Raw genomic sequence first — 24740 nt, 5'->3', positions numbered from 1 at the left:
CAAGTTTATGCTAAGATCGCTCTGACCTTCGCATACCACCATTTCAAAGTCGTTTGCGTAAATACTGAATTGAATATGCACTCTCACGAAGGTGCCAACTTAGTAATTAATAAACGTAAGGAAACTAGCGAACGTTTAGATAAACAAACGCACAGACAAACAAAACACCGTTCACGGGACTTCAGCGCTGCCCTCCTGCCGCTGCCTTTAGCATTGCAAGGGATTTAGATTGGCTTTAAAATGGCTTTTAGTGGACATGTGGAGAAAAGTAATACTCCTCTTTCCATAAGGAGATATATTAGGAGAAGCTATTTGGTCTAGGAAATGGTTATGATACGTGTTATGTGTCGAAAGTCCTTAACGAATGTGATTTTAAAAATCCCGCTTCGACCAGGCGACGACAAGGATGGACAATGAGTTTGCGTGTGAACGAGTGTCCGTATAATTGGAAAGGGGCGCATTGAATTTCTTGGCCAATCCCGTGGCACTGTGTGCCTCATCGGAGGGCTCAGTCCGCGAAAACCACCGAATATTCGGATGAAGTACACTCAGGCGCATAGGTCGCTGTTAGCTCCTTGCTCTCTCCTGCGTCGACTGTGACGACGACGGAAATGACCACGCTCTTTTTTTTCTTTTTTTGGAGGGGGGGGGGGGGTGATGGACTGCGCGATGGCTTTACGGAATGCCGTTACAGCTGCTGGTGAGAAAATTCAATTTTACATGATTTATAGACGGCGTTTTCTTTTTCTTTTTTTTTTTTTGCTAAGTTAGGGTAACAGAACTTTTGTACGCACGTTGTTCATAACGTTGCACTAGCATTGCGCATAATTCTCGCACGGCTCTGGTTTAAATATCGTGTAAGTGAAATGACTAAGCCGAAAGCGCAATATTGAAGCAGAAACAAAACAAAAACTTGTGGCGCTATGACGCAATAACGTGCAGAGGACGATGCTATCTTCCTTGGAAGAGCTTTCTTTTCAGTTCTGGCTTATTTCCCCCCCATCACAACTAGGCTCAAAAGAAATGACCATGATGTGCCGCCCTGCTGCAAGGCAATATCTGGAAAGTAATTTCTCGGGCACTTTTCTTCCGCCGCTTATATAGAATCAGTGCCATCAGCAATTCGCTCGCATGCTGCCAGAGCCGCGATCTCTAACAACCCGAATACGGAATGACATGGAACCTCGGATTCCCAAAGAAAAGCCCAGCTTCACAAATGGCTTCGTACAGCGTCTGTATATATAAGCTGCTGAGAACCGTTCTTGTTAACGGTCATCCTATCAAGGCTAGCCTGCAGACATCGGGTAATGGGACGGCCTGCGAATGGCCCCGGGACCAGCGCCCTTATGCGTTTTGTTGCTACTCGAGCGTTTAAATTTTGCATTCGCGACGAAAAAGCTCCAAAACGCGAACTCGTTAATGTAATCACCATCGGATTCACCCCCCCCCCCCCCCCTTTGACTCCCCACGATCATCCTTATACACTCTGCGTGCGTGTGTGCGGGGTAAGGGGAGGGGGATTGGCAAGAGAAAAGAGAGCTCTGCGCATTGAGGGATATTGCTGCACCAGATATGGGTGCCCGTGGTGAATAACTGATGTTCTTTGCGAACTGCGTGGTTGGGGTACTAAAGAAAGAACCGCTTAACGCGAATTGCAAGGTTCTGAACTTGGTGCTTACTGTCCAAATTCTGCCCAGTTCGTAGTTTCACTACTCGCATGATTACCGGGCTTGTTCTGAATAAACGTGAAGGCGTTTCCCTTTGCTTGGCACAAACATGGTGCCACGCGGAATGAGAAGGGAATTAGTGGATGTAACGATGCAAGGGGGAGCAGGAGAGGGAAAAATGGCTGGCGATTGCTACACTCCCCAATGCGAAATTTGTGCGCAGCACGAACTGCAGTCTTCCCGGTCACGGCGCATAGCTGCTGCGTCTCAGGAAGTGAGCGCGTCATCAGCGAACGCACGGCAGCGCGCGCTACTTATCTCTCGCAGCGCGTCGCCGCCGCCGCCGAGCATGTCGTTGTAAATCATGTTTGAACCTCCCGCGCAAATCTCATGTGGTTCTGGTGAGCCATGCAACGAGGAGCATGTCTCACTGCCTCCCCCTCACACTTTCTCCGCACTTTCCTCCGCCGTTTTCTTTCTGCCTTAGCTCGCTCGGTTACCACTCCGTCGCCGTCACCAAATCTTAGTAGCGGCCACCAAAGTGCTGCGCTCTAAAATGAAGAAAGGAAGGTGAGGACGATAACAAAAAGTAGCTTAAAGAGCGGAACTACAAGTGCGTGGTGTGTTTCTCGTTTTTCTTAAACTGCATTAATAAAAAGGGGCCTAGCTGTTTACTAAATTGGCTTCACCCTGTCGTCAATGGTCCTAGTCCCCGGGCACAGAGTATCGGCACTCCTCTGGGATTGATTGATTGATTGATTGATTGATTGATTGATTGATTGATTGATTGATTGATTGATTGATTGATTGATTGATTGAGGTTTTGCACCGACGCTACAGGTGATGAGCCGCGCCGTAGTGTGGACTCCGGATGAAATTTGGCCACCTGGGGATTTTTAACGCGCGCCGAAATTTCGAACACACGGGAGTTTTTGCTTTTCGCCTCCATCAGAAAAGCGGGCACCGCGGCCGGGAATCTAACCCGTGTCTTTGGACTGAGCAGCACAACGCTGCGGGTTTTGGTGTTGGTTTGATGTTGAGTAGTGTAAGTAATTGTTGCGGTTGGGCGATCGCCCCCTTCTTCCCCCCACTACTGAATCCCTCCAACCCCCTTCCACGGCCCTAGACACTGATTTTTCGGCGCGCGTAATTTTTTAGGCGACGGTGGGGACCATCTCCGTCCGCGCCCAGCAAAGCACCCTTTGTGTTAGGCGTGATATTGGCCGACGCAACCTCCTCCTTAGTGGGAGTGTGCTGTTCGCTTTTTCCCCCACAGCCAATCCTTCCATTTCAAAGGGTATAAGCGCGGCAGCGAGGACGGAGCCAATGTGACCATTGCCGACAATGGTCACATCGTTGTCGGCAATGTGTCGATGCAAAAAGCATTTCATTTCATTTCATTTCATTTATTTACTCTCAATGCCGTTCAGGCGTTACAGAGAGGAGTGGGGTAATCAGGAAAAAAAATCACATAGCAATAACACACAGCGGGGCGGGAAGAGAAACAAAAATCACAATGAGTGAACAAAATCGTAAACTGCCGATTTGAAGGTGACAGGCTCGGTGATGCAGACGATGGAAGCGGGAAGGCCGTTCCAGTGCACGCTGGTTTTTGGAACAAAATAGTCATGATGAGCATGGAGTCATGGAGAGCATAGAGTCATGGAGAGCAACTGAGAACTAATCATGATATTTTGGTTGGTTGCGCCCTCCTCCCATCATCCCTTTGTTTGTGATTGGTTTGTTTGAATTTGATTTATTTAGATGTACGAGTAGCTTAGAGTATGAGCACACGCTTCGACCGTGACGGTTCTTCTTTTTCAAAACGGCTGAATATCCGTTTTTAAAGGTTTTTATTCAGCATAAATTGAGTGCTCATTTGCCTTTTTTATTTGCTCCAACCCACCCTGAGAATCCTAAGCCGCTTTGGGGCTTTCTGAAAGAGACTGCTGACACTTTCAAGTTTCTTATTGTGCGTTTTTCTCTCGAGTATTTGTACGGTCTCTCCAGGAAAGAATTGACGGGCATTTTATTTGAAAGTTTATTTCCAGTGCCCATTTACCGCCAACCATATCTGATGATTTTAGATGACAGTGTGTTGAAGCGCGTCACGGCAATGTGCATCCAAGCGGCTGCAAAAACTTTCTTTTTTAAGTTGCACACATCAACGTTGTCTGTTAAAACATGGCTCAATAGTAGAGGTGTATATGTGCCTTGGTCTGTTAACTGTCGTTTGTGTAACCAGCCGGAGACAATTGATCCCTGCTTTGTTTTATGTCAGAATGCTGTGTTTTTTTTTTTTTTTTTTTTTTTGGGGGGGGGGATATTTTGCAGCGGACTCTTAAAAAGGACATACACATCACCCCCTACAGTATACGATTCCTGCCAGTGATGAAGAACTGTTCCGTGCCATATGACCTTTTCGCGCTGATAGGATTGTTTAGCCTATGGAAATGTCGCATGATTGACCGTCATGCCGAGGAACCTCGTGAAACTAAGTCATTTTTTCGCGAACAATGTGCGCTTGTGCACAGTGTCTATGCGGCGCGATCGCAGCCGCCGGACTGGTTGCATCTTCTATAGGCGTGTGTGTGCCTGCCTGACTTTTAAAATGTGTTAGTGAATGTACCGTTATTGCAGTTAGGGTGGGACTTTAAGCTATTCGGGCTAGTTTTCCATGCAATAAAGAAAAAAAAAAGTCGGAATGAATCGATTGGATAGACATCGGCTTCATAACGCCAGGGACCGAGGTTCGATTCCAACCGTTTTTTTTTTTCTTGGGGCGCTTATCGTTTCACCATCATCATCATCGTCGTCGTCATCGTCGCCATCATCATCATTTTCCCTTTGTGGAAACCCAGCGTGTAAAGCTGGCTTTCCTGCAGTGGGTCTTGGAGCTACGACCTACGGCGCGACAGAGGCATAGAAAGTCTCGCTTTTAGAAAAATCGGGTGTTACGCGCGCAAGCCACACCTCGGCCATGAGGCAAGGTGTGGTGAAAGACTTTGGATTAATGCAGATCATCTGGGGATCCTTTAACGTGCGCCGAAATTTCGACACACGGGCGTTTTCTCCCTTCGCCTCCGTCTTGAGATCAAACCCGCGTCATTGAGATCAGCAGCCCAACAACGCCCTCGCCTTTGAGCCACCGAGGCGGAGTTGACTGCTCTCCTAAATTCAATGGCTCGGCTACAGCCCTCCTCACTCGCCCGTGATTGTAGGACACGAATGTCTTCCGGCAACAGTTTTGCGAACATATTCATTTGACTTCTTGAGGATCGTCAGTACCTTGATGAAGCTTATATTTGGTTAGTTAGAGAAGATGCTTTAAAAAAAAAAAACAAGGTGCGAAATTTCCGCTGTTTCCTTTTCCATTTCGTTCTGCGCAAAGACAGACCTAGTGCAGAGAGAACAAATTGTATAATAAGTATGCATAGCTGAACCGTTTGAGCAATGTATTGTTTTAAAGCTCGCTTTAAAATTCGTGAATCAGAAGCAGTTAATTTTTAAAGCCGTTTTTTTTTTTTACTCAAAGGAGAAGAATGAATTGTAGTATGTCTGTCCATTGTAAAAACCTGCTATTGGATTTGTCACTATTTATCAACTATGGGAGTAGCAAAATGCTTGTCGCTTATCTGATGTTCTTCTCAGCCAACTGATTTCGTATTCGTGCAAAATGTGATTCGTTCTGTCGTAAAACAGTCGGAGCTGTCGCTGCGGGAGTCGTTCATACATTCAATTCGCTCCCTGTTTCATTTTCAGGAGCCGATTTGGGTAAATACCCATCACCGATCACTGCGATTGATCACTCTCGGGGAGGGTCATGCTCCTTGTGCGCTTCGACCTTCTATGGTAAGTCACCAATTTGCTCACTTTCCGCGCGTATACATATTGTTAGCTCAACAAACCACACCAAAAAGATGCTGCTGTCTGTCATGTCCTAAGAGCTCTTTCTGCGCGAGAAATTATCTGTTGTTTGTTGCGTAACTGAGCTGTTATCTTCAAACGTCAATATAATAACGTAGTGATTATAGCTGCTGGTTGTGTCAAGCTGAAAACCTCGATTGGCTTCGCAAGACCCACTCGCAAGCTCACGTTCTATAGATTTGTGTCAGGTCTGTGCGAACACTCGGAAACAACAGAGAGATGAAATGCAGTTCGATTCAGATAGGGCGTGGCTTCAAGAAACTTTAAAGGGACTCTGCAACATTTCCGACAAACGCTTCCACTCTTTCCTTCGCGTCTGGAAGCACTGCGCACGCAGCGGCACTGCGTGATTCGCTCGTCGCAGCAGAACTATCCGCCTTCCATTAGTGCTTAGCTTTGTGGCTTTTTTCTAAAGTGGCTACCGAATGCATTTATTGCGGCGACAGAAAGTAAACGGCCAATAGACGCTGCATTGGTGTAATTACGTAATTCTAGCGGCAAAAGAACGCCGAGACTCTAGAAAGACAGAAAATTATTTTGAGCAGGTTCCTAATTAAGTTATCTGATGGGAATAAGCAGTAATTATTTTGGCTGAGGTACTTTGTAACGCCCTAATCTAAGCTGGATGTGTTTGTTGACTACGTACGTTCTGAAAACATTTATGATTTCCAAACAATTGAAAAAAGTGTTTCAGGGTCCCTTTAAGCGTTTAAAAATGAAGATAAAATGCGAACAGCATGCGAAGCTAGTTGTGGACGGCCCAGGTATACGAGAGTCTGTTTTTAGGGCGTGCCGGTACATGATAGTGCCGCGTAGTTTAAAGGTATACTTCTTTATAAAATATTGCTAGCGGCTAATTTTGGCCCATCGCCCGTCGAAGACGTACGCGCCGTATACAGGGGCGACTCATTTAGACGCATTCGAGCCGACACCAATCCGTCGGCCTCGGATTGAAGCTAGGCTGAATTGAGCACGGACGACTGCCCACGCTAATGGCAGCGCGCTTAGCGGAGGATCTAATTGCATGGCAAACGTTTTCTGAGAACCTGCATGGCATTTGTGTGCTTTCGCGCACTGCTGCAGTGACGCAAAAGGCGCATTCTCGTTGCGTGCATATCGGAGAAAATAGCGTGAACGCCTCAGGGTTCAGGTTTTGCCCAGGTGTTCATCTAATAAGAAATGGCGAAGTACATGGTGGAGTAATTCAAAAGTTGGAAGCAATGCCGCATTTTTTTTTCAAAAAGTTTAAGGCTTTCGTTCATCGCCATAGCGCGCAGTATTGACACACGCAGCAACCACAAGCCCAACTGACTTCCCCTTTCATGGATATATATATATATATATATATATATATATATATATATATATATATATATATCGAATCAGAAATGGGAAATGAGGGGCTCGGTGAATTAAGACAGAATAAGGGTTGGCAGTCAAGAAAACCTCGGAAAGCAAAGGGGATAATTCGGTACGTCACAGAAGCAGATGAAGAATTTTTTTTTTTGAGTCAGAAAGAAAGTGGTGAAAAAATGCCCGCCAGGTGGGATCCGAACCCACGACCTCCAGAATACCGGTCTGGTGCGATAACCACTACGCTACCAGCGGGGCAATTTTCCCCACCAGTTTCTCGGGTATTTATGTCAATGTAATTTTTTGTTTACTGTACTTGGGGGTGGTAGCCAGTGCCACCCGTGTAGTCCGAGTGGCACTGGCTACGTACCACCCCCAAGTATGTATGTATATATATATATATATATATATAAATATATATATATATATATATATATATATACATATATATATATATATATATATATATATATATATACATATATATTTAATATATATATAGCGAATCAGAAAATTGGAAATGAGGGGCTCTGTGAAATAAGACAGAAAATAAGGGTTGGCAGTCAAGAAAACCTCGGAAAGCATATATATAATTTTTTAACGCAAGAAATGGAGAAGGAAGAAAAGAACTATCGTCCTTATGCCCCCATTGGCGTTCTTGACTGTTCGCTTTCCTTATTATTATACTATGTTTCTACAACAAGCCCCTGATTTTCAACTATCATACATTTTCTCCCTCCCCCCCCTCTCTCTCTCTCCGATGATCGTATACGCTACCGGCGGGGCTGTTCTCCCCTCCACTTTCTTGGGTATTTATCTCAAGGTAATTACTAATATCTCGAGATAATGGCCTTGAGATCATTATTATTATCTCAAGGCCATTTACCCCTCGCCTCGTTGCGTGGTACCGCAGCAGCGAAGCTACGTGCAAGCGAAGCGACAAGACACGCGCAGGAAGGAAGACTTTAGGAGCATTTCGTTTCCTAGCTGCGGCATTGTTCGTGCACGCAAATAATCCGATTGGGAAACAGTTTTGCAATCCGGGACATCTGCGCTTTGCGTTGGATACAACAACGAATAGGCGCTGGTTTTGCGGCCCTATTTCGCGGGCTCTCTGCTTCGACGATGCGTCATTTATCCGAATTGAAGCGCAGTGCTCGACTTTGTAACGAGACAGCTTCTCTGAACAACTCCCCCTTCCCTTGCCACCGTCTGCTGTAAGGCGGCAGCTGCCGGAAGCCGGGAGGTCGGGAACAATGCCTGCAACGAATGACAGCTCAGCACTTTACGACCAATATAAAAAGAAAATGCCAACGAGGATCACCGCGACATACAACAGAAAACACTGCTGCGTGATAAGCGAAGAAACGGATTTAACACAATGCTATAACACACGAGAGAGGAAACGAAGAGGCAAGAGAAACTGAATGTCGGTCGCGATAAAGGCGGGAAAACGCGGAGTACACCCACGTGAGACGAAGGACACGTGGAGGTGTGTAAACAACCTCAGGCCGCCCCCAACCAACGGTCGAGGAAAACCCCTTCCTCGCTCGCGACCGCCGCCGCATAGGGGAGGTCCGCTGACGAAATCGCGCACATGTGGTAATATCTCCACCTTCTCCTTGAGGACACCTCATACGGTCGCCTCTTCCCCACCGCTTCCGTCTTCTCTCCCAACACGGCCTAAGCGAGAACGCTATACGCACCGGGCCTCGGCCAAAAAGGCCGATCACCCGGTTCGGTGGCCGTGACTGTCCGGTTCCCGAAAATTCCGGTGATGTAAGGTCTTGGTCTACAATGTCTTTTGAATCAAAGCACGCCCGTGGTTGCAGACCCTCGGCATGTTTATCTTGGAGGCGTTCGTCAGCCGTCTGTTTTGAGCGTTGCGCTGGGGCGCCCGCCTGCTTCGATGGCGCCATTTATTTTCTCTCTGCACGCGGCCCTCCTCCGGCCCTCTCCGGTCCTATATGCACGGCCACGGGGCTATGCGAATGGCCGGAGGGTAAGCGCCCGACAGTGGGCCCATCTAAGTCGACCGAGAGCGAAGTTGCAGCGTGAGTGCGCGCAGTCTCCAATGGCCAGCGAGGGAGTGCAGGCGGAGGAAGAGGAGGCGGCGGCCGCGGTCTCGTCTCTCGGCGGTGAGCGGCGGCGCCGTGAGTTTGGACCGCTTCCCAGACAAACAAGGCACGAATCATTTCCGTGAGGCTCCTCGACCCGCATTCCTGCAGCCCTGCAGATGGCTTTCTCCCTCCACTCTTACAGCACTGCCCTCCTTCTCGGGCATCCGGCTTCGGGTCTTGGGGTGTAGACTGTACCATCCTACGCATTCACTACCAGGCTTCTGGATTGTAGCGCCAAGTCTAGTTCCGGTGTCTTATCATTCGCACCTGAGCAGCGCTTGACTACAGTGCAATGCGCACTAACGTATCATCATCACTGCCACCACCACCACCACCACCACCACCATCACCGTAATGTCCGCTCTGAAGGACGAAGGGCTCTCCCGCAAACTTTCTATCGCTCCTATCCTGTGTTATAGAAAATTCGTTCTTTGTCCCCGAACGTTCTTATGTCGCCCTCCAGCGTGGTTCTTTTTCCCTTCCTTTGGTATAGTACTTTCTGCTACTTGGGTCGTCCGCCTGGCGTCAGTTACCAGCCTTATATGGTTCACTTAATTTCTCTCTCTTCATCTGAGTGCTCAAAGGAGTTTGCGTTCCTTAACGTCCTAATCCATGACTCCATGACATTAACGTAAAAGGGAACTGCAACTTTTCTGGCACTCCCCTGGCACCCCCCCATGCAGGTTTTCGAGCGTAAGATAGCTGCTTCGGCTCCCAGTAGTATACCTGCCGTATTCCTGAGGGGGGCGAAATACGAATTGATTGGTTGGTGGTGGGCACGGAGCAAGAACAATATAGGAGGGAAAACGAGGCTTCCTAACGCGGCCAGATAATGTCACAAGCGCTCGTCGTATACGTTAAGCTAGCGCCATCTGCCGCGGGTGAAGAAACTGCGGGGCTGCCGCTTTCGGTATTGCAATGCACAGCCACGGAAAGAAGGGCGGCCGCTATCATTTCGTCCATCAGGTGCCGCTGCCCTCTCCTTCATCGTCGCAGCGACGAAGCTTTGCAGTCCGCCTTGGTTTTCGTTGACATTATCGGGTCGCTCGCCCGCGCTTATCACGATGGGCCGTTTCGCCTCCTATATATTCTTGCAACGTGATTGTGGGGTTTAACGCGCCGACGCTACACAGGCGATGAGGCGCGCCGTAGTGGACGGCTCCGGATCAATTTCGACCTCCTGGGAATCTTTAACGTGCGCCGAAATCTCGAACACACGGGCGTTTTCGCTTTTCGCCTCCATCAGAAAAGCGGCCGCCGCGGGCGGGAAACGAACCCGCGTCCCTGGACTCAGCCGCACAACGCCATATCCAACGAAATACGAAATCATTCGTGCACGCGATGTTTGATTGATTGATTGATTGATTATAGGGTTTAACGCGCCGACGCTACACAGGCGATGAGGCGCGCCGTAGTGGGCGGCTCCGGATCAATTTCGACCTCCTGGGAATCTTTAACGTGCGCCGAAATCTCGAACACACGGGCGTTTTCGCTTTTCGCCTGCATCAGAAAAGCGGCCGCCGCGGGCGGGAAACGAACCCGCGTCCTTGGACTCAGCCGCACAACGCCATATCCATCGAAATACGAAATCATTCGTGCACGCGATGTTTGGCGTTTGTTTAAACAAGTTCAAAATTATCCGAAGCCCTCCAATTCGTACGAACCGGTAAATCGAAAAAACTGAACTTCATCTTGCCGAAGCGTTTCAGCAGCGCCAGCCTGAACTTCAGCATAAATTTTGAGCTAAATATCTGCCCAGCTAGCGCACCTGTTTTATGTGCGTTTTTGAAAACTTGAAATACCCTCAATGCCGATGGAACGCAGTGCAGGATGACATGCAGTTATGACAATAACGAGTGGAGTTGTGACAGCGCACTGAAGGCAAAATGAACACTTACAGTGGCTGCAAGGCAATGAGGGAAGTGGGGGAGGGGAGGAAATTGGTATCGACGGATGAAGTGAACATAAAGTCACCCCAAGGCGCCAGCGTCAGAGAATAATCTGGATAGGGCATTCGCTGAAAAGTGAACAATATGCGCGGCAGCCACGTAACGGCTGCGTGACGTAACGACGCAAACTGCGTGGCGGTGCCGTGTTCCGCTTTGTTTTGCGCGCGCCAGTGATCTGTCATTGCAGAAGGGCGATACCCGCACGGACGTGCGCGTGGGGGATTGTACGCAAATGTCCGCTTGACGCGGTCCTCTACCCAATATTCGGACAATAATGTGAACGATTTGGAACGTCTTGAATAATAATAATAATAATAATAATAATAATAATAATAATAATAATAATAATAATAATAATAATAATAATAATAATAATAAAGGATGAAGGCCCCTTCCATATTCTATTCTTTGCCCCGAATTTTCTGATTTCACCCCTTCATTAAGTTTTAGTCTTGTCCCTTGATAGACACTAAGGACTGATTGATTGTAGGATTTAACGCGCCGACGCAACGCAGGCGATGAGGCGCGCCGTAGTGGAGGGCTCCGGATTAATTTTGACCACCTGGAGATCTTTAACGTGCGCCGAAATCTCGTGCACACGGACGTCGTCGCTTTTTGCCTTCATCAGAAAATCGGCCGCCGCGGCCGGGAATCGAGCCCGCGACCTCGTGCTCAGCAGTGCAACAACTTAGCCACTGAGCTACACCGGCGGGTGACACTAAGAACTGAACAGGGAAGTTACAAACCGCATTCCTGACTATGTGCAACGAAATGCCTTGCAAGACGCTCGATTTCAGATACGTTACACCACTCTTCTAAGGATGGCGTCCAGCTTGATAAGCAACGCACACGGCTCCTTTGACGCGGGAAACTTGATAAAGTGTTTGGAAAGCGGGGTAACGCGATACCGCGGCGTCGACATTAAGAGCAACACAGGCGCCTTCGTACAAGCCGGCAACGTAATACGGGTGTATACGGTATAGGGGGGTGTATCTCGGGCGTCACTTGCGCCTGCAGCTTGATCTGCTCTGAGTCACGCTAAGCACACGTGGGGACACAGCGCGGAGTGAGGTCGTCATCTTCATCGTCGTTTCATTTCTTAGGGGCCAAGCCCCTCAGACGCTGGGGTTGTTGGCGTCTCATGTCGTCGTCGTAACCGTCATCTCATGTCGTTACGGTACTAAGACACCGGGACACCGTATACGCCTCCGCTAGACCGTAACGCGTACTGAAAAAAAACATTGGCACACTCGTTTACGCCTCGCGCTGGAACGATTCGTTACGCGTACTAACAGCGGGAAACTCGTTTACGCCTCAGCTAGAACGCTTCGTGCTTCAAAAACACGAGACGTTTACAGCAAAGCTGTATACCTCTACCTACCAACGGTTTCACCTCCATTGGCAAAAACGCCAAGGCGCCAAGAATTTAACATTTAAAATACAGGAATAATCAGGATTTAATTGCAATAATAGCACTAATTTGTTAAATTTTGTCTCGACATTTGTGTCAAACGCCAAGTTTTCTCCTGTAAAGCATACTTTCTAGCATGTTGCGGCGCGCCACACGAAGACAACTTACAGAGAGTCTGTCTCTAATTTCATTGCATAAATCCGGTTCAACGCTAGAGAGGGCGCCACCGACTTAGCAAGCGCTTGTCTGTTCTTCCCAACGACGCTTCTCCGTCGCCCAATCAGCGCGCGCCGTGCATAATAAATGTACATATGTGTGCAGTTTAAACAAAATCATCTTCTGTCTCTCATCGCCCATTACCAGCCATTTTCTGTGGGAAACGCCGGCGCAGACTCCACGCTTCGCTCCTCCACAGGTTACACGTTAGTGGAGATGACCCGGGAATTTTTTTTTTTCTCACAGGAGGTGACGACATATGCCAAACTGTAATTAAATGTGTCCGTACGTGCGTACGTTTACGTCACAAAATTATTCGTAGAGCAATTCAATTTCGCTCCTTTACAAAACCCCAAGTTGCAACACGGCATACTTTGCGATAATATCGTACGCTGTTTTGGATTCAGTTCCAGACCGCGGCGAGGCTGTATTGGCGGTAAAAGGCTGTAAAATTGTCAGATGGAGGCTGTAAGAGAGACTGGACTGGACTGGACTGGAAAGGACTTTATTTAAACAAACCCTGCAGTAGGCAGGAGCCGGTGTGAGATGGAGGAGGAATAAAAGAAAAGGGGACAGAATGCGCAACATAGAGTAAACATTTGATATAACGAGCTTTATTGGGAGTTTTTTATGGTCCCAACTGATATACAGGAAGAGCAGATCATTCTCGGTTGTAACGAAGCACCGCTTATAAGGAAGTCAATATTCTGTCCCAAGAACTTTATTATATAGCGAGGGTTCAACGTGAAACGTTCTTCGAAACACTCTCCAGGGTTTTGCGGCCAAGAAATGTGATATCGGAGTTTTAGTGCAGCAAAGTCCAAAAGAGTGATTCCTGGGGTAGCAGGTTGGGATGAAGACCTATAGTACTCGCTGTTTATTGGCTGACAGGAGAGAGACATGGGTTAACACGCAGAGAGGATGAAGTTGAAGGATGGGGAGGTACGCGATTGGTTAACTTGGGTTATGAAAGGTTCTGAAAGGACGACAGTGTTTACGAACCGTTCATAGGTAGTGGCTAGTACCACCCTGGCGTTGTAATTAAAGAACGTTTCACTTACGGAACACAACTGCCATGCATTCTCACCCAGTAGCGTATAAATGCAGTGAATGATCGTAGCCTCGTTTAGGGAACGAGCATATGACTATAGATGATTTCATAAGCTGAGGGCATCACTGTGGAGGCTACATAGCTGATCCGCGCCTATGAAATGCCTATCCTGGCTCCGTATTTTCCGTAAGAGAAACGGCTACATAAAGACTACTGGGTGAGTATACGGAGACCAGAAATATTTGACAAGTAGGTCACTAATGCTCCTGGCATTCAATAAAAGAAATTGTCATGGGGAAGGAAGGTATGGTCTTACAATATGATAAAGGGCATGTCGATTTGGAACGAGGTTCGTCCTCCTTCACGTTAAAACAAAAATTCAGCCAGTCGCCATCGAAACCCAAATGCAATCTCCCCGGCAAACATCTCTGAGATGAGTCGGACAGAGCCACGGTGCGAACCACGACCCCCGCGAAGTGTTCGGGGGAACGGAGTTTTCCCCCTCCACGTGAAAGGCACACGTCATTTCGCTGATATCTGCCACGTCACGATTGCAGGGCAGGCAATCTCACCTATCTCCGCAATCGCGCCGACAAACTCGAACGCGGTTGTCCGAAGGAGGGAGTGAGGAGCGCAGGTGGCGCCATCGCATGATACGGGCCGCAAGCGATGAGAGCGCCTTGCCTTAGTCCTTTGTCACCCGGCTTCCGTTTTCTGTTTGTGTACTTTTGTTCTTGGCCGCGCCGCCGAAACGCGGTTGGCGAACGGCCGGCAAATGGCCGCGCCGAGGGGCGTTCACGCGCAGAGAGGAGAGAGCGAGGGGGAGAAAGGGTACTGCACCCCCTGCGTCACGGGGAGAAAAAATAAAACTATCTCCGCTGCCGCCTGGCGAGTCAGAGTCGAAGTGCGTTTCATTCAAGCAACATGGGATACTCAACAAAGCAGCAGATCTACTGCCGGGCCTTCTACCGCTTTTTGTGAGTTGGGCACCCCCGCATCTGGCGCGTCTCCCCGTTTCATTACCTACTTTCTCTTTCGCTTGCTTCACTTAGCGCCTGCTCGGAAAGCACGTATCTGTAACCGCTATTACGTTTCGGAATAAGCTGCGTAGCTGTTTGCCCGGCTCGAAACGTTACGAGCTCGCACTTGACCGTCCGATAGCTTTGCTATTGTGATTTCTTTTGCACTCCCTCGGCCTTTCGGTTACCGCTTTCTTTTTTTTTTTTCTTTCACTGTAGCGAACCGGTTAATTACTCCGTGATCCCACGCACGCACGTGTTTCCGTCTCAATTTCTACAATTTGGAGAAAGTCTGCTGGCGACCAAAAGGTTTCTGTGTATCACGCATCGCTGAGCACATCCACCCTTGTTGGGATTTAAAGACCGGACGTGTATTCTCTGTCTAGCTGAGATTTTGGTCTGACTTGCGTGCTGCAGTTCCACGACGCAAATTGTAAATCTTCGACGCGAGTATCCATTCTACGGAAGGTGGGAATACATTCTTCCAGTGATCATTTTCTTCTTTTCATTTCCGAGCCCTCTTTCTCGTTTGGGCGTCGAGTGGGCGCGCGTATTCAAATTCCGCCGTCTGCCGACGCTCTCTCTAGCGCGAGCAACAAGTCGCTTATGTAGGGCACACGGTCTCCCCGTTTCAATAAACTAGCTACGCATATCCGTCTCCCATTGCTAGCGCAGCTGCGCGCGCGCGCGGGTTATTATGCTTTTTGCGACGCTAGCGCGCTGTCACGTGTCGGGGCCATCCCGGCGCTTCTGCCCCGCGTTGCACAAAATGATTCGCTCGCGCGTCGGCAATTTCGCCGCAATCTCGGGCGCGCGCGTCTATCTGCTAGGAAAAACACCGCTCGCTCTGGCGCCTGGCACAAGTTCAATAACTGCCTGGGGTTTTCTGTCCTTGAGGGTGACGTCACGCAGCCCCGTCAGGTCGTGGGCTGCTTCTGTAAAAAAGGAAGCCCGCGCACCGCGTGCACAACCCTGCAATTTGAGTTCACCGAAGTTGCCGGCACGTAGAAAGGAGCGCGCGCACCGGCGCGGCCGGCGAGCGTGGTTTTTGTTTCGTTTTCGTTTTTCCTGGCGCAGAGAGTGAGAGAGGAGGAGGAGGATGAAATTGTGTCTGCCGCGTTGGCGACGCCGCGTCTTTTCCGGTGCTGGCGGATCATTACTTTCATGCGGGTGCCAATTATGTTACTCTACATTAATGGCATAACATATCGTCCCACGTAATATGATTATGATATTTATGGCTCTAATGCACTAGGCTGAAACGAGTACACTGACTGAAAGTACATTCATATCCAAGCAAAATATGTGTATTTTGCTGCTATTTAGGTGTGTAATTTGCTTCTGTGTATTAATCGCCTAGTAACCTAAAGTTAATTCCATTAACTAAAAGACGACCTCTGCCGTTGAACCGAAACTGGAACCTGCGCGCGCCTAGCGGTGCGAGCGGTTACCACAGAGAGCAATTTTGTGTATGCCCTCCTCCGTGGTTTCTGCTACTCCTGCCGAAGCACTGGCCGAGTTGCGCGTGTGGTTGCTGAGTGCGTTGTGTGTCTAGTGACATCCACCATGAGTTCTTCGCATTCGGTAAAAAGAGAGCGCCTCCCGATCCCGTTAAGTCGGCACTGTTGGCATCCTTAGAATAAGCGGCCTCCGGCGCCTGGTGCTGTGCTAGTGTGTGTGGTGCGCCGTCTAAGCCTAGCCAGTTCGCTATCGATCTCTTAAAACCCGATACATTTCTGCGTTCCCGCATTGAGCATGCAGTTGCACCGAGCTCTGAGCGTGCTAATTGAATGCCGGAGTAGCAGTTGCTTTGGTCGGTGCTGTTGTCTAAGTAATTTGTGCGTAGGCGCTCGTTCAATTATGAGCACATGATCGAGCTCCCCGTAGCAGAAAGCCGGCATGCAGTGTCTTCTTCGGGCCGCTAAACTCATTGCGAATTCGTTTCTCTTCCAAAGTGATGCTGTCCAATAAACAATTGCAGTTAGATGGGCTCCATATTCGGGTAAGTTAGTCTAGCACCAACCGTCACTGAGCCGTTGCACGCTTGTTTGGTGCGCGCATATTTTTTTTTTTTTCTTTCTTTCTGTTGTGCCCCGGGTAACTGACGCTGTGTGTGCGTGTCAGCGGGCCGGCGTTACGTGAAAATGACGTTACACGCGTACGACGCACTTCCTTGAGTCTAGTCTAGACGGCCTAGACGCGATCACGCAACGCGTTGTCGCCGTTGCGACGGGTGCATTTACCCAGAGCGCTACCTTTTCTACGCTTGCTGCATTCTTCCGTCACCTTCGCAGATGCATGCGTGCGCTCACAAATCCGAAAGCATTTTCGCACTTTGCTGTCGAGGTTGCCACTGAAATTCCGAAGGCACAACACGTATGTTTCGTCGACGCTCTAACCTTTCGCATCGTGAACGCTCGTGCAAAGGCAGGTTAGCTGAAAAAAGACAGGAAAAAAAAAAAAAAAACTGCTAGTAACTGGAAAGGCATGATGTATCTTACATTGCATGTGCTTACGTGAATCCGCGTCGGCATGGTTTCGTCCTTCAGTTTTTGCGCAGTACTTTTATGCAGGCCTGCACGCACGTGCACAGCTTGACGGTAGTCCGGTAGTTCACCGCGTTTAGCGTCTCTCGGATTTCGGTGTTGCGTCTCGATGTCCGCATGACGTTCGCCTGCAGGACTGTGCGATGTTCCCACTGCCTTGCTCACACGTTTGTAAATATTTCACACCCCACGATTCTCTCTCCTCCAATTTCTTCTCTCTTTTTTTTTCTTTGCGTGGCTGCCTTTCCGCGTGGCTTCTCCAAATGCTAGAATTCTGCGAAAAAAGTAAGAAACTCGCAAATGGAATTGCTCCATCCTTTCTGTCCTTTCCATTTTGAGACCCTGTAACTGCATCCCCGGAACCCTGTCTTTGTATTAAAATCTGACGTAGCCCTTCACCGTGCTTGCTTCCTTGTTATAGTTGCTTTGCGTGCGTGAAATCAGCACTTATGGGCAACGTTTGCTGCTCCTTTAGAAAACAACGGTGGCCGACATTCAAAGGAATGCAGTCGGATCCCCAGGGGTTATTTCAGTTATGTGGTACGTGTCTGGCAGCCTAGCGATTGCCATTTTTTTCTTCGCTCTTTCATTAAGACGTGGAGTAAGGCAAACTGTGCTTCCTTCTTTTTCAGCTAGCCTTTATGAGCCCCTAACCACCGAAATTCAAGTCAAGGTTGTCGAGTATGTAAGTATCAAGGACGTAGAAATGCGTCGTTCGCAGTTATGATCCTCGAACTGATTGTGGCTTTATCTCTCTCTTGATTTTTCAGTTGCAAAGGACAACGCAAAGTGAAATTGCTTTCATTCTGTTAATTTCTGATGACCAGGATGAACTGACATGTAAGGTACGTCATCTCCGAGACAGCTGTATGGTTCTTGTCTCAGTAGTCGCTTTTGTGGACTGTTTCTGCTAGCAGTGTGAGTGTTCTAAGATTTAACGGTTTCGGTGGTTTTTCGTTCATGATTTCAACCTTGTGTCTTGTTCGAGTGGATTTCTTTTTCCTCGTACCAAGCTTTTGTTCGGGGTGTATTTTTCCTCTGCTGTCTGCAGCAGTCTCGGCAAACTTCACCCCACTTCGTGTGATACAATCCATTTAAGCGTTAAAGAGATCAATTATTTATTGAAACAACGCCTTTCTATTTATTTGCGCTGTTATGAACATCTCTCTGTGACCTGTTTTTGTTACTTTTCATGAATCAGTGGCAACACTCAAAGCATTTGCTTCGTAATGTTTTAGAAAATTCCTGGAACCAGTTTTTTGGCAGGCTGGACAAAGTTTGAAACTAAAGAGAAAAAAAAAGTGTAGGGTCATTTCTTCCCCTATTGGCAAATACGTAAGGGTTACAGTTGAGATCCTGCACGAAATACACGTGCCTTAAATGTTTTGCTGCTGTCGTTGCAGGTAATAGGTGAACGAGTTCTAGAGGAACCAGCCAAGCTCTTGGTGAGTCACTGCATATCTTGTACGAATTGGCAGTTGTACATTGCAGTTTGCCAAGTTAATCCATTAGCTAAACAAACCCTTCGCTTCCTCGCAGGTTTCAAGCAATAGCTTCAGCTGTGCACTCTCTGAGCGGCGGCCTATTTCTTTAGATGACATTCATCATGTAAGTATGAAACAGCAAAATGTAATGACCAATGCAACTCTTCCAGTGTTTCACTGTGTATGGGTGTAATGTGTTGTTTATGCTAATTAGGGAACTGGTTTCCTTATAGGTATCTGTTGCTTTATAGGTACTGTCGGGAATATTCAAAATTGTGAAAGTATACGACAGGGAAGTTTGCCCTTCATTTATGGCTTCACATGGGTGAAACTATGTGACGTTTATTCGAACTGTCGAACTGATGTACAGTAACAAACACTAAGTGCTTGAATGTCTCTTGGTCAAAGTGGAAATGCAAAATTAGAAAAAGCTATACTTGAAGCGATGTGCTGACCAGAGCCCTACTTGGCAATTGATGTTGTTGTCTTTATCCTCTGTATGGCCAAAGTCTGTCTGGTAAATCGTACTCGCGACAGATCCACTCTTGAAGGCACGATCCTGGTGTTTACTGCCACCAGCATCCGAGTGCCTTCCCCGAGATAGGTGTTCTAGAGCCGTTCTTTAAGCTCTGCCAGCATTTTGCATGCACGCTGCAAGTGGCTCTTGCTGGGCTTTTATAAGTGCTGAAAGCGTAAGCACAATTTTTGCTCGGTCTTCTCTAGCCCTCGAGAGCCTGAAATATGAGCCAAAGCCTTTGGACAAGCCTGTTTTGTTGCCGGGTTGCAAAGCTGGATAAAACGGTGGAAGACAACGTACAATCAACTGCAGGATTTCGTTACTTGACATTTTAGGTGTCTTAGAGCAAACGCTATTAATGGCACTTTCACCAGCATTCTTTGTGAGCGTCCAGATAGACGCACTTGGTGACAAATCCGGATTTACGGGGAAAGCTAACCTTGAGCAAAGCCAACCTTAGCGCTTTTCCATGCTTGCGTAAAGGCTTTGCAGCTAAGCCAACTTTACTGACATGCCCCTTTTCGCATATCTGAAGCCAGATCATCACTGCCAGTGCAGCCATAAATTTCGCATCCCTGCCTGCAATCTTGCACGATAGGGTTGTAAATTTGCTAGAGTGTAAAGTGGAAGGGTCCAGTAACATATCAGCGCATTTCAGTGGACTTCTTTTAAGAAAGCTCTTTTATTTGAAGGATATTTCAGTTCACGCAAAGTTCGAAAAATTCTTTCGTGACTTCATACGACTCGTCGTTGGTAGTTTAGAGTAGAACTTGCCATGACAAGTGAAGCTCAAGCCACGGGGGTGATGAAGGGCTTAGGCGGGATTCAGTGATGTCGAGCTTCGGCACTGGTTTGCCGTAATGCGAGAGTTGACTGCATGCTGTAATGCCCCATGCAGGACCACCGAGAGGAAGTCAGTCGTCTGATCGGCTCTGTGCTTCACTCGTTGCTGTGTGTGCCGGTGCTCCATCCCAAGTATCCCGACCGGACCGTCATGTTGCCCTGTGTGGTGAACAAGACAAACGGCAGAGAGTAGGTGTCTCCCCCCCCCCCTGGTCTGCTTTACGCACTAGGCAGTAGCCACGGCGGAGTGTAAACCTTACTAGCTGTTGTAACCGCTGCCGATAACTGCCCTGCCTGGTTAGCCATTTGATGCCCCAAACTTTATTATTTCGCTTAATTAAGCATGTGGGAAGTTTTTATGATCTAAAAGGACTTCTGACATCACAAATATGAAGTCAGAAAAAAATTTGGTTCATTAGGACGGACACACTGGGCACTAGCTACCCATGTACAGCTTGAACAAGACAGTTACCTTGGCCACCATGATTTATGGTTCAAGTGAAGACAATAACGTAAAGTTTGTATTGCCATCATTTGTAATAACAACGGAATTGCACAATTTTGGGTACCTGTCACTAGCCCATTGAGCCTTCTGGGCTCCATGTGCATTGACGCGCGTAAACAATATTTTTTTAGCACACAGAATTACATTGCTGCCCTCTCTTCTTCCATTTTTGACGGTCTGGGATCCTTTGTCTGTCAATAGATGGGGTTAAATGTTGAAAAAAGCATAAAGCGTGAGAGAAAAAAATATTGTTTGAGTTGTTGCTCCTGAGCAACACTGGGCATCAAAGGGTTAAATGAAACCATCAGGTGTGTAAAGCTCTGGGTTCAACTTTCGAATGCCACATGGGTCGGAAGCAATTTTGCAGTTCACTCGCGAGTTGTTGACAACTTTTACACTGTGGGAGTCGTCTTTCGAGTTACCAACTGAGCTGGTGCTGGTGGCTTTTGGCTATCTAATAACATACAAGGGTGCACACAATGTTCCTGGTTCAAATTGTGGATGCGCTGTTTTTCTCACGCATTATTTGAAAGCAGCTTTGTGGGTGTGTGAATTGTTAGCATGCGTTGTCAGTTCATTTAGCAAGAAAGCGGGCCAGTAGTGTGTGTGGAGTTCACTTGCTCTAATTAAGTTTCTCACGTATAGATCTGAATATTGGGCACGGCATTCTTACGGTGTACCAGAAAACTTGATACGCTTTTAACAGGATTTCTAAAGATTCAAAAGCAGTTTGGGTTGCATAAGGATGTCTATGCACCAGTGTAAAAAAACAATTCTTTTAGTGTTGGTCAGGTGGCGAGAGAAAAGAAAAATAAGCGAACAGTGGTCTCCAAGTGCCTGACGGCCTGTCTCCCTCACTCTCTCCCGTTCTCTTCAGCTTCACCAAACGGGACGAAGCTGTTGTCCGTGAATGCTTCCAGTGCATCACGCCCTGCCTTCTCAAGACAACAGCGTACGAAGAGGAACGCCGCCTCAGGGAAGAGTGCCAGGTATTGTCGCCTCCCTTCTTCTTCCACCCTGTTGTCTCCTCGTAGCTTGTTTATTGATCGAGGGAGAGGAGGAGGCAGTGATGGCCGGCCAAACCCATTGTTGTGCGTCCTCGTTCACCCTGCCTCGCTTGACAGCCACCACGCTCACATGCCGCTTTTGCTTTCTGTTCGCTCGCAGTCCCTTCTGACAGTGGCCAAAAACCTCTTCACGCACCTGGGTGAGTCCCCCGAACCTTCTTTGGAGCCGTCAGCGTACTTCTGCAGTGAATTCGTTCCATACTTTGGTTTGCCTATTATCCCTTATTTGATAGTGGTTTAGTGGAAGTCCAGAGCCTTAACTCATCCGTAGTGCCCGGAAGAAGTGCAAATGCTCTGCGCCCTTACGGCTTTGGTTCAACGCCAATTTTTTTGTTATCTGACTGTCAACTTGTTCTTCTCTCTTCTGTTAGCTTCAATAATTCTCCCATTGGCATCAGTGGATGCAATTCTCAGCTCTCACAGTCTCCTTGTCCCTTTTAATTAGGAAGTAACAGAAGTCTGTAGACGTTTCTGCGCTCAAAGGCCTCATCAGCTTTATGCGGGCGTTATTTTCTTGCTTCATATGGCGCTTCGTGCAGATCTTTGGGGGGAATAGCCTGAACACTCAGTGTGTGGCTTTGTGGAGAGCAAAAACTAACCAAATCGGGCCCATTTTCCAGATGACGTGACGGTCCTCCTGAGAGAAATCATGGCCGATGCCCGCAAGCTCACAAAAGCAGAAAGGTATGGATTGGCGTTGTCTCTGTACATTTTGGGGGTTACAGTAGTTAGCTGAAGAAAATGTCTTTTTTTACGGGGCAGCTTTTGGGTATCAGAATGTGTATGTGCCAGTTGGGCAGCCTCTGCAGCCATCGCTTTTTTTTTTTTTTTTTTTTGATAAGCTGCGGTGTTCCTATCGGGTATATCTTTATCACCCTCTTTCTGCTCCAGGTGTTCTCTGTTTCTGCTGGACAAGGATCAGAACGAGCTGGTTGCCAAGGTGTTTGACGGAAACCTGGCCGAAGACGGTTCTGAGGTCAGTATTATCGCAAGGCTGTTGTAGGCTCACTATACCATGCTAACTATACCACTATACCATGCTAACTATACCACTCACTACACCATGCTGTTGTGTGATTTTTAGTTTTTTTTTTCTTCACCATGCTGTCTGCTTGTTTTTCTTTTTCTTTTATTAACTTACTTTTATAAGCTGATTTATGCACGTCTATGCAAGGGCACGTGTGGTCTCATCAACGTGCACTTTCTCTTCACCACGTGCAACCTTTATCTGTTTGCATTGTTCTTTACCTGTTTGCACCAGATGAAACATGAATGCCCAGCTAACCAAGTAACGGTTAGGTGAAAGGGCTGAAGGTCATGGAAGCGGCACATAAAGTGGGCCTCGTGTCGAGCATGTCAAAGTATATTAAAATGGAAAATCAGTTTCTGAAATTTTGTTTCTTCTTGCCTCTTTTGCATTCTGCAACATAAAAGTGATTGACTGATGGATTGTAGGGTTTAATGGCCGACGCAACGCAAGCCCTGAGGCGCGCCATAGTGGAGGACTCCGGATTAATTTTGAACTCCCGGGGATCCTTAACGTGCGCCAAAATCTCATACACACGGGTGTTCTTGCTTTTTGCTTCCATCAGAAAAGCGGCCGCAGCGGCCAGGAATCAAACCCGTGTCCTCGCGCTCAGCAGCACAACGCCTTAGCCACTGAGCCACCGCGGCGGGTACAAAATAAAAGCGTGCTATAAACTGGAAAGATTTTCCCTCACTCAAATCCGGTTCGGGTGTGTGTACTGGAAAAGCTACCAAAGAGTGAAATATGGTGTTCATGGCCTGAGCTTCCATACTCTGTCTTCTTTTGATACCAATTTGGTGCCTTCCGAGAAATGTTCTGCTCTCTTTTTGCTTTTGAGGCGACATTTTTTATGGCTTGGGGGAAATAAAATTCGGTGGTCCTGAGTGTACAGCAAGCTCTTCCCGGATTGGAGAGGAGTTAGAAGTCAGGGGAGAGTGTGTGGCTCGGTTTATTGCAGCAGAGCATGCAAGCAGTAAGCTAGTGCATGAATCAATCAGTTACGGTGGGCAGTGCAGTGTTCATGTGGCAATGGCAAACAGCGGCCGCACGTCACAGCTTCGCTGGTTAAACCATCTGTAAGGAGTGAATGGCCACTTTTTTTTTTTTTTTTTCATTTACCCTTCTCTGTGTTACTGCGTGCAAGTTTCATAGCAATGCAAGATTGTCTTTGAATTCAGGTCTTACAAGAGTTTGGCACTTATGTTTTGTTTATTTCCCCAGACGATGACAGAAGTCCGGATCCCTGCTGACCAGGGTATTGCAGGCCATGTTGCCACCAGTGGTACGTCGAGCAACTTTGTAACCCTCTGTGGATTAACAAATTGTGTTGAAATTGCCACAGTAACAAGAAGAGGAAGTTAAGAGCAAGGGCAGTATCTCTCAAAGAGGCACTGAAGTAAAATTGTCCAACTCGTGCATGGCCGCAGTGTGTAGTTTAATATACACAAGTTTTGCTACTTTATATCCCTGCTTAGTGCAAGTCTAGAGCCTTCATTTTTTTTCCCTGAAGCCCCCCAAAAAAGAAGAGAACCCCAGGCACTAATTGCATCTCCCGCATGGGTTACGGCAATGATGTCATACTTAGGGGAAAATGGAACAGGTATAGTTGCCTTGGAATTAGCTGTTGACACTACGGCACCAGTGTTATAAAAATTTTAATAATCTATATAATAATGTGGCACTCTTAGCAGAAAATTTTTGTAAAACAAAAAATCATCGTTAACTCAAGAGTTCTTTTTTTTTTTTTTTTTTCTATCCTTGTTTCAATTCGGGAAAAACTCACTACTCTTGGTTGGGGCAATCCAGTTGCCTGTACATAAAAGAGTGATGTAGAAATTATTTGTTGGCTGTCATTTTTATCCTTTTTTTGTGTGTGCTTGTTTTATAATTGTGCCAGTAGCTAGAAAAGAGTTGCTTATCAGCTTATGCTTTGATTTTCCTGCTTCTTTATCAGGGGAGCTGCTGAACATCACTGACGCCTATGCCCACCCCCTGTTTTATCGCAAGATGGATGAGACAACAGGCTTCAGGACGAGGT

General features: G+C 47.5%; 1 protein-coding gene and 1 pseudogene across 8 annotated transcripts in view; both read left to right on the top strand.

Annotated features, from left to right (window-relative positions):
* LOC144174688 (cGMP-dependent 3',5'-cyclic phosphodiesterase-like) overlaps positions 1–24740 on the top strand; it is a 128245-nt gene that overhangs the window by 81772 nt on the left and 21733 nt on the right. The window contains exons 1-14 of one of the 8 annotated variants that reach the window (XM_077703508.1): positions 15972–16297; positions 16669–16715; positions 17735–17799; positions 17892–17944; positions 18030–18104; positions 18663–18704; positions 18799–18867; positions 20159–20292; positions 21486–21597; positions 21776–21815; positions 22296–22359; positions 22567–22651; positions 23924–23984; positions 24657–24738. In XM_077703508.1, coding sequence (XP_077559634.1) covers positions 16699–16715; positions 17735–17799; positions 17892–17944; positions 18030–18104; positions 18663–18704; positions 18799–18867; positions 20159–20292; positions 21486–21597; positions 21776–21815; positions 22296–22359; positions 22567–22651; positions 23924–23984; positions 24657–24738 — 899 coding nt within the window. In that variant the 5' untranslated portion in view covers positions 15972–16297; positions 16669–16698. Of the gene's footprint in view, positions 1–5429; positions 5520–14454; positions 14672–15969; positions 16716–17680; positions 17800–17891; positions 17945–18029; positions 18105–18662; positions 18705–18798; positions 18868–20158; positions 20293–21485; positions 21598–21775; positions 21816–22295; positions 22360–22566; positions 22652–23923; positions 23985–24656; positions 24739–24740 lie in introns of those variants that run through there. The other 7 variants (XM_077703505.1, XM_077703504.1, XM_077703507.1 and 4 more) reach the window with 7 other exon arrangements.
* Positions 3784–4277, top strand: LOC144173638 (uncharacterized; annotated as a pseudogene).

The sequence above is a fragment of the Haemaphysalis longicornis genome, unplaced genomic scaffold (assembly GCF_048455015.1).
Source record: "Haemaphysalis longicornis isolate Haplotype H1 unplaced genomic scaffold, Haemaphysalis longicornis Haplotype H1 scaffold_3, whole genome shotgun sequence".
NCBI classification, from domain to species: domain Eukaryota; kingdom Metazoa; phylum Arthropoda; class Arachnida; order Ixodida; family Ixodidae; genus Haemaphysalis; species Haemaphysalis longicornis.
This window is presented reverse-complemented; position numbering and strand designations above follow the sequence as displayed.